Below are 13,967 nucleotides of genomic sequence, written 5' to 3'. Positions count from 1 at the left end.
AAAGGCAGAGCAATATCATTATTGCTACCGCCATAAAAAAGGATGGAGGTTGAGAAATAGGAGAGAGAAAAGAACGACAAGCAGAGAGAAATGTGGACATTTCGATGCAATTCACTTGGGGTGGCAAAGATTGATTGGTTTTGTTTTTTCTTCTTTTCTTCTTATTTGTGTCTTTACTTGCACAGTTCGCAATTCTTCTTCTTCTTCTTCTTATTACTACATTCTCTTTTTTTCTAAACCTTCGTGCTGTCATTAAACTGTCCTTTCCTAGTACGGGGGGGGGGGTTTTTTAGAGTATCAAATTCTATTATGAGAGAGATTTTGGTTGTTTGATCATTCTTGGCTTTATTTACCCGGACTTTGGTCGCTTAGATGAAGTAAGGCCATTCATGGTCAATCGACTTGTTTTGCTCGTTTTTACCTTCTTCCCTTCTTCTTTTGTGGCATGTGTTACGCCTGATTCTTTGGTCCCAGAGTAGTGGACGAATGGGTGGATGGATGGATGGATTAATGGAGGAGAGAGTAAAAAAAGGTGACGGAGATGGAGAAAATGGGTGGAGGAATCTTAGGAGATAGGCAAAATACACAGCCTTTAATGAAGTTTGTTTCGAGTTTTGTATAGGTGAACGGTAAAAGAAACGAGTGTAAGAATTCCACCAACAGACATGCATATAATGAGCACGAAAGCACTTTGAATCACAATAATGGGAAATTCACATATTATCAGGCACAGATAATCATATGGAGAACAGTCTTTTTCTCTTCTTATTTGCCTACTTGTTGAAGCAGGAATACATGTCAACACCCATTGTCGACGTTGAATATCCTTTGGTACATAAAAATTTGTATGCCCCAGTCAATCCATCCAAAATTTTGCCCAGTCAAAAGAAAACTCCCCTTCCACTCATTTCCGGTTGAAATGGAAAAATGTAAACATACGCCAGCCCTCATGAATAAATAAAGAAAATTTGCAAAGTTGTTGAACCTTTCGCCAATTTTTTTGTTTTTTTATGGCTTCCGTCTCATCTCCTGTTAAATGCTGAGATTGACTTGATTTTTTTGGTTCTCCATTTTAAATTATTTTGGTATCTGTTGCTCAATGGTTTGAAATCAAAAATGTTTTTGGTCACCAGCATCTTGCACTTAGATGCCAGCATCCAGGCGCCAGCCCTCAACGGGGAGAGGGAAGGTGCTAGTCCAAGCAGCAATCTCCTTCTGGAGCTCGTTGATCTTGGCAATCTTGCCGCTGGCAACCTCGGTCTTGAAGTCCTTGAGTCTGTTGGCACCCTTGGGCAGAGAAGCCTGGGTCTCAACGCAGATCTTGATGGCCTGGTCAATGTACAGGGCAACGCGCTCGAAGTCCTTCTCTCCGAAGCCACGGCTGGTCATGGCAGGGGTACCAATACGGATACCGCAAGGAGTCAGGGCGCTCTTGTCTCCGGGAATGGCGTTCTTGTTGCAAGCAATGTTGATCTGCTCGAGGACAGCCTCAACACGGGCACCATCCAGGTTGAATTGACGAAGGTCGAGGAGGACCATGTGGGAGTCAGTGCCGTCAGCAACGAGCTTGTGGCCGAGCTCCTTGAACTTGATCTCCAGAGTCTTGGCGTTGGAGACGACCTTCTCCTGGTAGGCCTTGAACTCAGGGGTCTGAGCCTGCTTAAGGGCAACAGCCAAAGCAGTGATGGTGTGGTTGTGAGGACCACCCTGGTGACCAGGGAAGACGGAGAAGTTAATGGGCTCCTCAAGGTTGTAGAGGGTCTCCTTGCCGGTCTTGGCATCAACAGAGCGGACACCCTTTCGGAAGAAGATCATGGCACCACGAGGGCCACGGAGAGACTTGTGAGTGGTAGTGGTGACGATATCAGCCCACAGGAAGGGAGAAGGAATGGTCTCAGCGGCAATAAGACCAGAGATGTGGGCCATATCGACAACCAGGTAAGCGCCAACGGAGTCAGCAATCTTGCGCATACGCTCGTAGTCGATCAGACGGCAGTAAGCGGAGGTACCGGCAACAAGGACCTTGGGGCGGTACAGGATAGCGTTCTGCTGGAGCTGGTCGTAGTCGATGATACCAGTGTCGAGGTTGACACGGTAGGGCATGGTCTCGAAGTAGGTAGAGACAGCGGAGATCCTAACGGAAGACTGTTAGTCAAAGATCCATCACCGAGCTACGTCATGTGAAGCTTCGTAGATAGCTTACTTTCGCTGGGGGGTCTGGTAGCCGTGGCTCAAGTGGCCACCGTGGGGCAGGTCGAGACCCATGAGACGGCCGTGGGGAGGCATGATAGCCTGGTAGACCTGCAGGTTGGCAGGGCTGCCACTGAGGCACTGAACGTTGACGCCCCACTTCTCGTGGTCGAGGTGGAAGGCATCGAGAGCACGGCGCTGGCAGAGCAGCTCGATCTGGTCAATGTGCTGGTTGCCACCATAGTAACGAGCACCGGGGTAGCCCTCCGAGTACTTGTTGGACATGGGGGAGCCTAGGGCATCGAAGACGGCACGGGAGGTGATGTTCTCGGAGGCAATGAGAACAATGGACTCTCGCTGACGCTGAACCTCATCTTTCTGCAAGCTTTTTGTTAGCTCAATGCGCAAGCTTGAGAGAGCACGATCATGGTGGGGATCAAGGTGGCATAGAACGTACCATGATGGAGGCAACCTCGGGGTCAGACTCGAGAAGAGACTTCTCAAGCATCTATAAAGCAATTCAAATTAGCATATTGATTGGATTCTCACGGCATTGAGCCTCTGGATTGCAAAAGGCGGCGAATAAACGAACCTCCTTGTGGCTGGCGGACAGAGCGTAGGTAGACATGGTGGATATCGATTGTGGGATGAGAATCGAAATGTGAAGTAAAGGCCAAGAGGGCTAATTGACCAAGAGATTGATTCCTTCGGAGGGAAGATGAAGAAGAAGGAAGAGAAATAAGATGAAGAAAAAGAAGCTGACAAGAGAGAGAAGAAAAATGCGCCGAAATTTTCCGTGGCGCTTTGTAGATAGCACAAGCACATGCGGCGAGATCGGATAGTGGGGAGTCAGGCGTGGGGCACCTGTGCGAATCAGCGAGAGCCGTGTCCATCCCGGCACTGTCATAGTGCTTCGGAGCTGCTGAGGAGCACGGCGCTCCACTGTAAATTCACCAGCTATTTGGTGTACCTAGCAAAAGCTGCTGTCATTCTCATTTGTCGCGAGTTTTTGGCGCTTTTTTTTTTTTTTTTGCTCTCAGTCTCTCCTACGAGGTAATTAATATCTCACATACCCAAAAAGTTTTAGCGATAACGGCAAAGCTACTGGAAAACCCTGGTATATAGTACCGGATAGGTTTAGTGAGGACGAAGCACAGTAATACAAGTCGGTGTGTACGATGGCACCTTGGGCAGACTTCGCATAAGTGCAAAAGCTCCAATTACCAAAAGTGAAAATAGAAAATCTTACAGCGTATAGACAGTATAAACACTGTATTATTTAAGTACAGGCTATTACCCCTATATTAAAAGGATGAATACCCTGGTATATAGTACCGGATAGGTTTAGTGAAGACGCAGTAATCCAATACACACCGAAAATCTTACCTCTTGCCATACTGAGTAGGTAGGTATGTATGTGCTACCACGCTGAGTACTCCTACAGTAAGCTGTGTTTGCGTAAGAGGTGTGTAGATTTATGCACTGATACCCAAGTAGGCGTATCTCATCAAGCAACAGATGTACCCGTATGCCTTCCCCCAAAACTAAAAGTTCGTAATTATCTTGATACCCAGATAGCTTCATCAAGCGCCGAGTGTGCGTCTCAGAAAAGCAAACTAGGTACCCGCTGTGGCTCAGTTCTGCAGCCACACATCGTCATCTGTGGCGCATCCCCCATACAATAAGCCCTGTATTAAGTAGATTAATAGGTACGATAACACACATATGATAGCCCGTATTGATTGTGCCGCGTAATATCAAAAACTCTTCCCCAAAAAGGGTCACAATGGGCTGGCCATACCACTTCCTGACCCTTACCAAGGAAGAAGTCCTCCTTCGCCGCCACACCATCGACTACTATGCCAGCGTAGCCCATTACTCAGCTTTGGCCCCAGCGGTGGTCCTCATCCTCCTCCACCTCGTCCAGCGTGTTGCGCGGCCCATACGCCGTCTTGGGGGTTATGATGATGATGATGATCGTGGACAGTATGCCCATGTCCCTGGGACACCTACTCTCAAGGCTCAGCATAACAGTGCGCTCGGCACGTTAGCGGCACGATGGAGGGCCGTGCGGTGGTGGTTTGGAGACGATGTCGTCTTCTTGGGTGTAAGCTGGGGGCAGAGAGATGAGTGGCTGCTGGGGCTTGGGTGGATGAGCTGGTTGCTCATTCTTTGTGTTTTGGGGACCGGAGAAGGTCAGTTCTATCCCTCTATCTTACTTTATGCAATCATTTCTATAGCTCTGCGTTCTTTTCTCTTTCTACATCTCATATACCCCACTCATAGAATTTAATTATGAGTCTCATCTCAATCTCACATAACCTATTCATACCAGCTACATTCAACTCTTCTCCAAAGATTCAATCTCATTCAATCTCATTCATTAAGCCAAAGCTAACTTAACAATAGACTACCTCCACTTTACCAAACGCTTCGGTAGTATCGCAATCTCACAACTGCCCATCCAATACCTCCTCGCCCTCAAAGCTCTCAACCCCTACGCCTACGCTTTCAAGTCCTCTCATGAACACATCAACCGCTACCACCGCGTCCTTGGCCGTGTCATATATACCCTCGTCATCATCCATGTCGTCTTGTACAACATCTTCTTCATCCTGTCCGGTATCTGGTTGAAGCGCTTCTTCGCCCCCGTCGTCTTCTGCGGAGTTTTAGCCATGCTTGGCTTTGACGGTTTGATCGGCACTGCAATACGCCGCGTGAGGAAGTACTCGTATCGTATCTTCTTCATCACTCATCTGGGCGTTGCACTGCTTGCTCCAGTGCTGCTCTTTTTTCACGCTCATTCTGCCCGGCTATACGCTGCCGAGAGCATCATTGTATTCCTTGTGGATCTCGCGGTTCGAAGGGCAGGCATGACGCATACGGCCTCAACATTTGAGTCAATCCCAGGAACAAACCTCATCAAAATTTCCGCTCCCATGCCCTCCCAAAAGATTGAAGAGTTCCGCTCCCGACCAGGCTCTCATATATACCTCAGTATCCCCCCTGAAGGTAGAACCACAAACTACCCAGCTTCCAAATCGATCCTTTTCGACCTCCTCTTCAACCCATTTACGGTTGCTTCTGCCAATGAAGACACTCAAAGCATTACACTAGTCGCTAGAAATCGCTCTGGCCCTATGACGAATATCCTCTCCCAATTTGCTTCGTCGACTTCGCCAGGCGACAACAAAATCACACTCGCCATAGAAGGACCACACGGTGCTGTGGGCAAGCACTTTCAGCATCTCCTCACATGGGGCGCCTCCCGTATCATACTTATTGCCGGCGGCGTGGGGGCAACTTTCATCATTCCGTTATATCACGCCCTCCAGCGAGAGCTCCCATTGGCTCACGCCCAGTTCATCTGGGCCATCCGATCAGCTGGCGACGCCACTTGGGCTTCAACTGATAATGGCTTCGAGAAATCTCTACTTGACGATGATAATGTTCATCTCTATCTCACGGAGAATATAAATGTCTTTCATAACGATGACCATGGCCACGGCGGATCCTTTGAGCTCGGAAACATGAGCCGAACATCATCGCGCCAACAGCGTTCTACTGCAAACAGCCACAATAGCAGGCGTCCCAACATTCAAAAGATTGTAGATGACGTATTCCGCCACAGTGTAGACGAAAAGGTCGCCATCCTAGTCTGCGGCCCAGAAGAAATGAGCAAGGAGGTACGACGGCGGATAGGGCCATGGGCGAGAAAGGGTCGTGAGATATGGTGGCATAATGAAACCTTTGGATGGTAACGACGTTGTTCCATTAGAAATGCGGTTGATGTGTATATAGATATAGACAAATCTATTAAACATAGAGAACAAGCAACGAATATCAAACGATGTAATTGGATAATTATTCAAATGGCACAGAATATAGATGAGGTTTTGGCAGTTTTTATTTCTAGGCATATCATACCTCTTCACATATTGGTCGTTAAACCCCCTGTAGGGCCATACCTTGGTCCTGGTGAACAGAACCAAGTCAGTAGAGGAAAGTTCTGGCAAATCCAATAAGGTATGCCGAACCCCAACCTCCAGCAGTGTCTATCTATCTGTCTCAGACGTTATTCTCAAAACTCCACAATGCCATCGTCGTAAGTAAAAAGCAATTGTGCAAGGCCTCCATGTGGTATCAGAATCTGTAAATTACGCAATCGTCAAGAATCATTCACGCAGCCTCGACTTCCAGAATTTCAAAGGAGGAAGCCGCAGCAAAAGCAAAGAATTATAGAAGGAAAACAAGAAAAGAAAGGCCAGAGGCTGCATCACTGCCGGTAACGAGCCAATTGAGCCATGATATTCTGCACCTGGGCCGCCGCATCGCCCGTGCCTGCTGGTTGCGCAACAACCGCAGGTTGACCGCCGTATGGGGCGCCATATTGCATCTGAGGATGGGCTCCATGGTGTTGTTGCTGCGGTGGAGGTGGTGCCGCTGCTGCACCTCCGCCGAGAGACCCTAAGATTGCTTGAATATCAACTTGTGGTGCATTAGCGGCTGGTGCTGCAGGCTTGGGGCCATGTGTAAGACCGCCAGGTATCGCTCCCGGAGCCCCCTGGATGGTTGACAGAAGCCTTTGTAGCGTATTATTGTCAACCTGCCCCATGAGACTCGCGATGTCGGCGGCAGACGGCATAGATGGTGCAGCTGGTGCGGGTTGCGGTGGATACGAACCGGGCTGCTGCATGCCAGGATACGCAGTGACATGAGGCTGCGGGGCCTGTGCAGCATACTGCATGGGATATCCACTAGGACCGCCATATGGTTGGCCATAGCCCGCACTGCCAGAGGCCTTTGCTCGCAAAATGACTTCTGCTGCCGTAGTTGGCTCCAGGTCGACATATTGCTCGAAGCGAACATTGTGTATGCCTCCGGACCGGTCAAACGAGTGAACTGGAATTTTGGCCGTGCCCTGAGCGCGAAGATCCAGGTCTACAACTCCGTGCACGCCTTCTGCAGCCTGTCGTTGGATGACTTGGTCCTTTGGAAACCGCGGGTGGAGGTACATGACGTTGGTTCTCAAACCTTTGGCCTTGAAGGCGCCTTCAACCCAAGTGCCAAAATCTGGGCTGACATCTGGCTGCATGACGATTTGCACATCTGGAACATCCGCGCCATACCGGCGAGGTAGATCAAGCTCTGGCTCATGTCGCGGTCTACTGTAGGGGCTGGGACTTCTCCTGCGATAGGAGTCCTTTTCGTTTCTGCCATATCCACCAGGGGATCGTGAACGGCCGCGGCCTCTGCCTGAGTCATAGTATCCTCGATCTCGGCCGCTGTAGCTATCAGTCCTGTCGGCCCTGTCGGCTCTATCATTTCTGTCGTTTCTATCGTTCCTGCCATAGTAGTCATTACGGCGAGGCGATTGATTGCGTGCAGGTCGGTTATCGTCACGATACTTTTCTCCCCTACGACCACCCTCGCCACGACCGCCACGAGCTCGCTCAGGGCTACGATTTCTCTCTTTCTTAGATTTATCTTGAAGGCGTGAGATTTCCAAATCTACAGATTGTCAGCACTGGTGTCAACTTCACGAATATTGAGTGTTGAGAAATGTTTAAAAAGTGACTTACGGATGCGGCGTCCTTTCACCTCCATGCCCTGAAGATTTTCTAGAGCACTACGGCCTTCCTCGACTGTGTGATACTGCACAAAGCCATATGCCGACTTGAGGGAAATCTGGGCCAATCTGCCAAATCTGTGGAAAATGTCGAAAACATCACGCTTAGAAACTTTGTCGCTAGAGAGATTGCCTACGGCAAGGAGAAAAACCACATTAGCACACATACACCATGTAATTGGGGGAGCTGGATCATGAGTTTAAGGCAAAGCCACTAACCAATGAAAATGCGTGAGCCTTCGGGGAATCTATCCCACTTGGCCTCCGACATGTACTGTCGCTCATCGGCCATGAATTGATCCCACTGGCGCTGATATTCGGCATCATGGGCTCGGTCAATAGGAAATCCGGGCGGATTGGAAGCATAGGAAGGATTTATGGACGCAGCACCAGCTGGGGGATTCATGGCTGTGGCAGGAGGGGGTGGAAGAGTCCCTAGAGCTTCAGTTGAGGTTCCAGGGGCACCGGCAATAGCAAAACTAGAGGGCTGTCCCGGCGCGGGTGGCACCCCGGCAGTTCCTGAGACATTGGAATTGGTTCCGGGAGGATGGTGCTGAGAAGCATACGATTGGGGAGCGACCTGGGGTAGCGGAGGACGCGGTGGGAGAGAGGAGGACAACGGCAGAGCAGTAGTAGTGGTAGCGGTGGTGTTGGAGGAAGGAGTAGAAGTAGAAGGGGGAAATGGGTTGGATGAAGCCGCCGGGACATCAGCTGTCGACGTAGAAGCTGGCGTTGGGTCAGGGATTCCGGGGCTAGGCTCAGCGGGATGGGCAGTGAGGTCAGCCACGAGTTGTTGGATGTCAACAGATGAAGAGTTTTCGGAGTCTTGCTTGTTGGGGTCAGCTCCGGGCAGCGTGGGCTGGGCCACTGGCGGGATGGGAGCCGCTTGCGCATCGCCAGGTTGAGATACAGCTGCGCTGGCAGGCTCAGGGCCAGCTTCGGGCTGAACAGCAGAGACAGATGGGTTCTGAGCAGCTGGGGCAGACGCGGATGAATCAGCAGCGACATGAGAGACGTCTGAGGGGCGACTAGTCAAGTGATCGGATAAAAGTGATGGATTCTCGTTGGATTCTCGTGGTACTGATGATACATGCTCGGGTTCCTGGTCTTCCCCTTCCTCAGGACCGATAGGAGAGTCAAACGTCTTGGCGTAGTCGTCATTGTTGTCGACGATCTCCTGCTGAGGAGGCTCTACGGCCATTTCCTCCGTGTCTTCGCCGTAAGCGTCGCTGAAGCTGTCATCATCTACAATATCGTCGGTTTCACCAGCAGTCGCGAGGGAAGGGTCGACAACGGGGGCGTCAGCGACCCCGTTGGGGAGAGCGGCAGTGGCAGCAACCATGGCGTCGATGGTATCGACGGTCTGCTGGAGCGCTGGCACCACGAGAGACGCGGCCGTGTAAACAGGCGAGGGAGAGACGGGAGAGAGATTGGCTGTAGCCTGCAGAGTTGCTTCGGGCTCAAGCTCTGGCTCTGGCATGAAGCTGGGCTGGCGGGCTAGAGGAGGTCTAAGGGGTAGAGGCTGGGTGGTAGCATCCGCGCAGAGAGGCTACTATGGAGTACCTGTTGCCGTCGGCGGTTGAGGCGAGAGAGGGATTATTATAACCTGTTGTCGACGATGGTTCGATGTGGGGCTGATTGTAGTGGGCGCGCAAGGATGCTTTGATGCTGCAAGTAATAGTAGTAGTAGGATAGGAACGCAGATAAACGATGGTGCTCGCGACACGAAAAGCTAAGCCCTGCTACGAGACAAGTGGTAGTTGCCTTGATGAAGACGGTGATGGAACGGGCAACACAGCCAGGCTGCGACCCGTGGAAAATGCGCCGTGACGTGCTGCTCTGTGTGGCTGGGGCTACGTTGAAAAGAGATTTCGAGGTTGAGAGCAAACGGAGAGAGAGTGTTGGTTGGAAGAGCAAAGAAGAGAGGCTAGCAAGCTCGAGGCAGACAGAAGCCGCCTCAAATTCTGTCATGGGGCTAGTCCCGTTTGGGCCGCGGCAGGACTCGGCGCGGGGCCCAAGAAAAACTCGGCAAGGCAACCAGCCCGCTAATTTCGGGGACGCTTAGCAAGGCCTGGGCCTATAACGACCTGTATTCCATACCACCTTTATCTACTCTGTATCCTATCCGGCCCATCTGCTGATGCGGATGTATGTATGTTGGGCGGCACAGGATATCGGCACTGAGCTGATGTGATTAGCGCTTGACAGGTACTGGGTATATCGCCGAGCGAATGAGAAAAGGTTTCGGTGAAGGGGAAAGCTTTTTCGGATTTGCTCGGGCCAGCATGCGGCTTCTATAGCTAATACGTACAAGGGATAATATTGCGAGTGCATACCAGAGATCGCTCCCAGCATACTCTACACCATGCTGCTGTCTTATCTGCGAAGGAGAGCAGTGCTATCAGTGGCCACGCCAAGGCAGCCGAGGCTTCTGCTCTCTCAGCCGATCAGATTTAAACGCTATGAAGCGTACGATGCTCGATTGGACCAGGATGCCTTGGCCGAGGCGCGGCTGTGGTGTAGCTCCTTTGATGCATCACAGCTGCCCAAAGGTAGCACGACATACGCAAGATCCAGCGGCCCTGGAGGTCAGCACGTCAACAAGTATGAAAACCTTGCTTTCATCTTTCTAATGAAGCTACGATAGCTAACATCAACTGGTTAAAGAACTGAAACGAAGGCAATAACAGTATATCCCGTGAAAGAGCTGCTTGGCGTTCTCCCTAAGTTTCTCCATCCCGCAGTCCGGTCTTCCAAGTATTACACTGCTGGTAACGACTCGCTCACATTCTCAGCGCAAACTCACCGGTCAAGGACTGCCAATCTTGATGAGAACAAGAGGAAGCTTATAGATGAGGTCATGAGCATCTATCGCGACATGACTCCCGCTGAAACAGGTTCTGATAAGAAGAAAAAATATCAGGAGGTGTATGTATACGACATACCCAGAGACAAATTAAAACACTGAGCTGACGTTGAGTAGAGAGAAGCGATTTCACGAGGCACGAGTCCAGGACAAAAAATTCAACAGCGCTAAGAAGCAGTCGCGGAGGGGACCACCGGAATAGTGAAAACACAGCACCAGATTTCGCTAGATTATTCTTCAGCCCAGATCGCACCACGAGCTACCTATTTAGATAGCAGCCGCCAATCAGCTCAGCAAGTCGCTCAACCCTGCAGTGGCCATCTTGGTCATTGGCTGTGTGAGAGAGCGGCAGCATTTAGCTGCCATGTAAGCTTACCCTCTCTCTTTGCAGCCGCTTAGCTCTGAGACTCGAGCCTCGGCATGAATCCTCTCTTCAAAGGGAAGATAGAGGTGTAAACACCTGTTTATACACCAGCAATTTCAGTTTATTAGATTAGAGGGGAAAAGCAGAAGATGATGAATAAAGGGAGCAGCTAACATTCAGTACTCTAAGCTGGCTCTCCGGCACTTCTAGCACTTCTAGCACTTAGCGGGACCCTCTATCTGCAGCTAAAGCGACAATAACAAGCACCATGTTGTATTTCAGTACTTCATATCGCTCTCTTGCTTGTTCTTTTGCTTCCAAATAAAATCCTCTGGCAAAGCCTGGCACCCATTCACTGAAATAAAGAAGCCGACAAGACAAACAAAAGGCCGGCAAATGTGAGGTGCTATGCGGTAATACAAAGCAAATCCTCTATTACTAAAAATATAGACCCGGGCTGCCTCTGCTAGCCCCCAGAATCTCGGGCTTGATAGGCTGCTGATCGAGCCTTTCCAGGCCGGGATCCCCCCCTTTGGGCCCCTCCCCCACCTGGTTTCTGTTTTGAAGACCGCCATAAACTCCCCTTAAGCCGTACCAGCTTGCAAATCCCCAAAATCCTTTTTCCTCCAACCCATAGTCGCAAGAATCCATCTTTTCAAGCGGCTCTTTTTTGGCGCATCAATACAAAATTTCGTGTCGTGTATACCCGCCACTTTGCTTTCGCAGCTGGCAACTGAACGCCCGCCGCCACCTTTCTCAGCCCTAAACCTCTTGTCTCTGAACGCCGCGCGCTCGCACAGCATCCGGGCTTCCACGGGCTCTTTAGCCATCCAAATCGGCCCACGATGAGCCGCCAGCAGCCACAGCAGCAGCCCCAGGTCCAGCCTTGCAGATACAAGGTTGGAAAGACTCTGGGAGCTGGCTCATACTCAGTCGTCAAGGAATGCGTCCATATCGATACCGGGCGCTACTATGCCGCCAAGGTTATCAATAAGCGACTTATGGCGGGGCGAGAACACATGGTATGCAAGAGCCTCTCTCTTCTTCAGCTCCCCATCTCGAGAATCTTGTTGCTATACTTTTAAGATTATAAATACTGATAAGTCCTGGGAGTGGAAAACAGGTCCGAAATGAAATCGCCGTCCTGAAAAAGGTGTCCATGGGCCACCAGAACATCCTGACGCTGGTCGACTACTTCGAGACAATGAACAACCTCTACCTCGTCACAGACCTGGCTCTCGGTGGCGAGCTGTTTGACCGCATCTGCAGAAAGGGCTCATACTACGAATCCGATGCGGCAGATCTAATCCGGGCCACCCTTTCCGCCGTCGCATACCTCCACGACCACGGCATCGTCCACCGTGACTTGAAGCCCGAGAACCTGCTCTTCCGCACTCCCGAGGACAATGCAGACCTGCTCATCGCCGACTTTGGCCTGTCCCGTATCATGGACGAGGAGCAGTTCCATGTTCTCACTACAACTTGTGGCACTCCTGGCTACATGGCTCCCGAGATTTTTAAGAAGACCGGCCATGGTAAGCCCGTTGACCTTTGGGCTATCGGTGTCATCACCTATTTCCTCCTCTGTGGTTATACCCCCTTCGATCGAGACTCCGACTTTGAGGAGATGCAAGCCATTCTCAACGCCGACTACAGCTTCACTCCCGTGGAGTACTGGCGCGGCGTCTCTTCGCATGCCAAGGACTTCATCCGGCGCTGCCTTACCATCGACCAGGACAAGCGCATCACCGCCCACGAAGCCCTTCAGCATCCCTTCGTCGCTGGTCTCGCTCCTTCAGACGGCGCCGGTGAGAACTTGCTGCCTACGATCAAGAAGAACTTCAACGCTCGGCGCACGCTTCACGCGGCCATCGATACTGTCCGCGCCATCAACAAGCTCCGCGAGGCCCAGAATCTCATGATGGACGGTGCTCGTTCCAAAGAGCCTACGCGCAACCGCGGCGCTGGCTCAAATACCTCTGGCCCTCCCGTCAATGGTGTCCGCAAAGACGACAGCGCCATATCCATGGGCTCCAACCAGGGCAATGACAGCGAACCCAGCGCGGGCAGGCAAGCCGACGATGTAGTCATGGGCAACACCACTCCTGCCTCTGATGTACCCGCACTACTACAGCCGGGCAACATGGCCAACCGCGTCGTACAAACCAGCAAAGGCCTCTGGAACCCCGAAGCTGCCAGGTAGCTTACCCTGCCGCATAGTTTTGGTAAAGCATATTTTTGGCATGCCAGCACCAAGTAGCGAGAGAGAGAGAGAGAGAAAGTGTATCTCTAAAGAAGAGAGAACATGTGTATGTGCGCACCGGCGCTGGCAGTCCACTTGATACCCAACCATGTTTCTCATAGAATCAATCTACTTGGAGGGAAGAAAATTTCTCTATTTCTGCTACGAGAAAATGAAATGATGGTTTTGATATATCGTCGGTTTTTGGAATGCTCCCCCTGTCCCCCGTCATATGCCTGCAAAAAAATTGAATTTGAATATTCTTACCCTTTTCTTTCTTTCTTTCTTTCTTTCCTGATACTATTTTTGGTTTTCAATTTTTTTTTTGTTAAAGTTACGGGAAATAATGGAAGGGAAATTTTTTGCGTATTTCCTTTTATATATAACGCCTGTAGTCTGAGTGGTAGAAACCCCAGACAAATCAGTCATGTGAGAAGAGAGATGGCATAAGAGAGAACATATCTGGGTATGTAGCAATGGAAACGAACGCCTAATTCTGAGTTAACGAATGGAAATATAACAAAATTGCTTATCTGAAACTACCATTGGGCTCTTTTGCTCCTCATGTTGTGAGAAAATCTCATGTCTTGAAACAGTCTTACGTATAACATTACGTGTTGTCACGCCATGGTTTGAAAAGTCATGATTGATTGACACAAGGCACATTTTCACTTCA

At 50.5% G+C, this 13,967-nt stretch overlaps 6 protein-coding genes across 6 annotated transcripts; 4 read left to right on the top strand and 2 right to left on the bottom strand.

Moving 5' to 3' along the window:
* Positions 1-732: 732 nt before the first annotated feature.
* Positions 733-2,915, bottom strand: GGI43DRAFT_212110 (glycine hydroxymethyltransferase SHM2). The gene is made up of 4 exons (XM_083200228.1): positions 2,783-2,915; positions 2,648-2,698; positions 2,204-2,568; positions 733-2,134 (listed from the first exon to the last, which is right to left on the bottom strand). Exons 1-4 carry the CDS (start codon positions 2,816-2,818, stop codon positions 1,144-1,146), a joined length of 1,443 nt encoding a protein of 480 aa, XP_083056622.1. The 5' UTR covers positions 2,819-2,915; the 3' UTR covers positions 733-1,143.
* A 1,007-nt stretch (positions 2,916-3,922) lies between these two features.
* GGI43DRAFT_415325 (ferric reductase family protein) lies at positions 3,923-6,131 on the top strand. Its single transcript, XM_083207137.1, has 2 exons — positions 3,923-4,385; positions 4,600-6,131. The coding sequence occupies exons 1-2, from the start codon at positions 3,977-3,979 to the stop codon at positions 5,949-5,951; spliced, it is 1,761 nt and encodes a 586-aa protein (XP_083056621.1). The 5' UTR covers positions 3,923-3,976; the 3' UTR covers positions 5,952-6,131.
* A 77-nt stretch (positions 6,132-6,208) lies between these two features.
* GGI43DRAFT_212075 (uncharacterized protein) lies at positions 6,209-9,817 on the bottom strand. Its single transcript, XM_083200227.1, has 3 exons — positions 8,039-9,817; positions 7,773-7,952; positions 6,209-7,701 (listed from the first exon to the last, which is right to left on the bottom strand). Exons 1-3 carry the CDS (start codon positions 9,297-9,299, stop codon positions 6,467-6,469), a joined length of 2,676 nt encoding a protein of 891 aa, XP_083056620.1. The 5' UTR covers positions 9,300-9,817; the 3' UTR covers positions 6,209-6,466.
* Positions 9,444-10,034, top strand: GGI43DRAFT_212008 (uncharacterized protein). The gene has a single exon (XM_083200226.1). The coding sequence runs from the start codon at positions 9,588-9,590 to the stop codon at positions 9,882-9,884; it is 297 nt and encodes a 98-aa protein (XP_083056619.1). The 5' UTR covers positions 9,444-9,587; the 3' UTR covers positions 9,885-10,034.
* Positions 9,982-11,548, top strand: GGI43DRAFT_211946 (uncharacterized protein). Its single transcript, XM_083200224.1, has 5 exons — positions 9,982-10,027; positions 10,134-10,423; positions 10,487-10,747; positions 10,803-11,051; positions 11,239-11,548. The coding sequence occupies exons 2-4, from the start codon at positions 10,185-10,187 to the stop codon at positions 10,885-10,887; spliced, it is 585 nt and encodes a 194-aa protein (XP_083056618.1). The 5' UTR covers positions 9,982-10,027; positions 10,134-10,184; the 3' UTR covers positions 10,888-11,051; positions 11,239-11,548.
* GGI43DRAFT_211963 (kinase-like domain-containing protein) lies at positions 11,392-13,522 on the top strand. Its single transcript, XM_083200225.1, has 2 exons — positions 11,392-12,071; positions 12,173-13,522. Exons 1-2 carry the CDS (start codon positions 11,895-11,897, stop codon positions 13,250-13,252), a joined length of 1,257 nt encoding a protein of 418 aa, XP_083056617.1. The 5' UTR covers positions 11,392-11,894; the 3' UTR covers positions 13,253-13,522.
* Positions 13,523-13,967: the final 445 nt, after the last annotated feature.

The sequence above is a fragment of the Trichoderma evansii genome, assembly GCF_050947405.1.
Source record: "Trichoderma evansii strain SZMC 28006 chromosome Unknown GGI43scaffold_25, whole genome shotgun sequence".
Taxonomy (NCBI): Eukaryota; Fungi; Ascomycota; class Sordariomycetes; order Hypocreales; family Hypocreaceae; genus Trichoderma; species Trichoderma evansii.
This window is presented reverse-complemented; position numbering and strand designations above follow the sequence as displayed.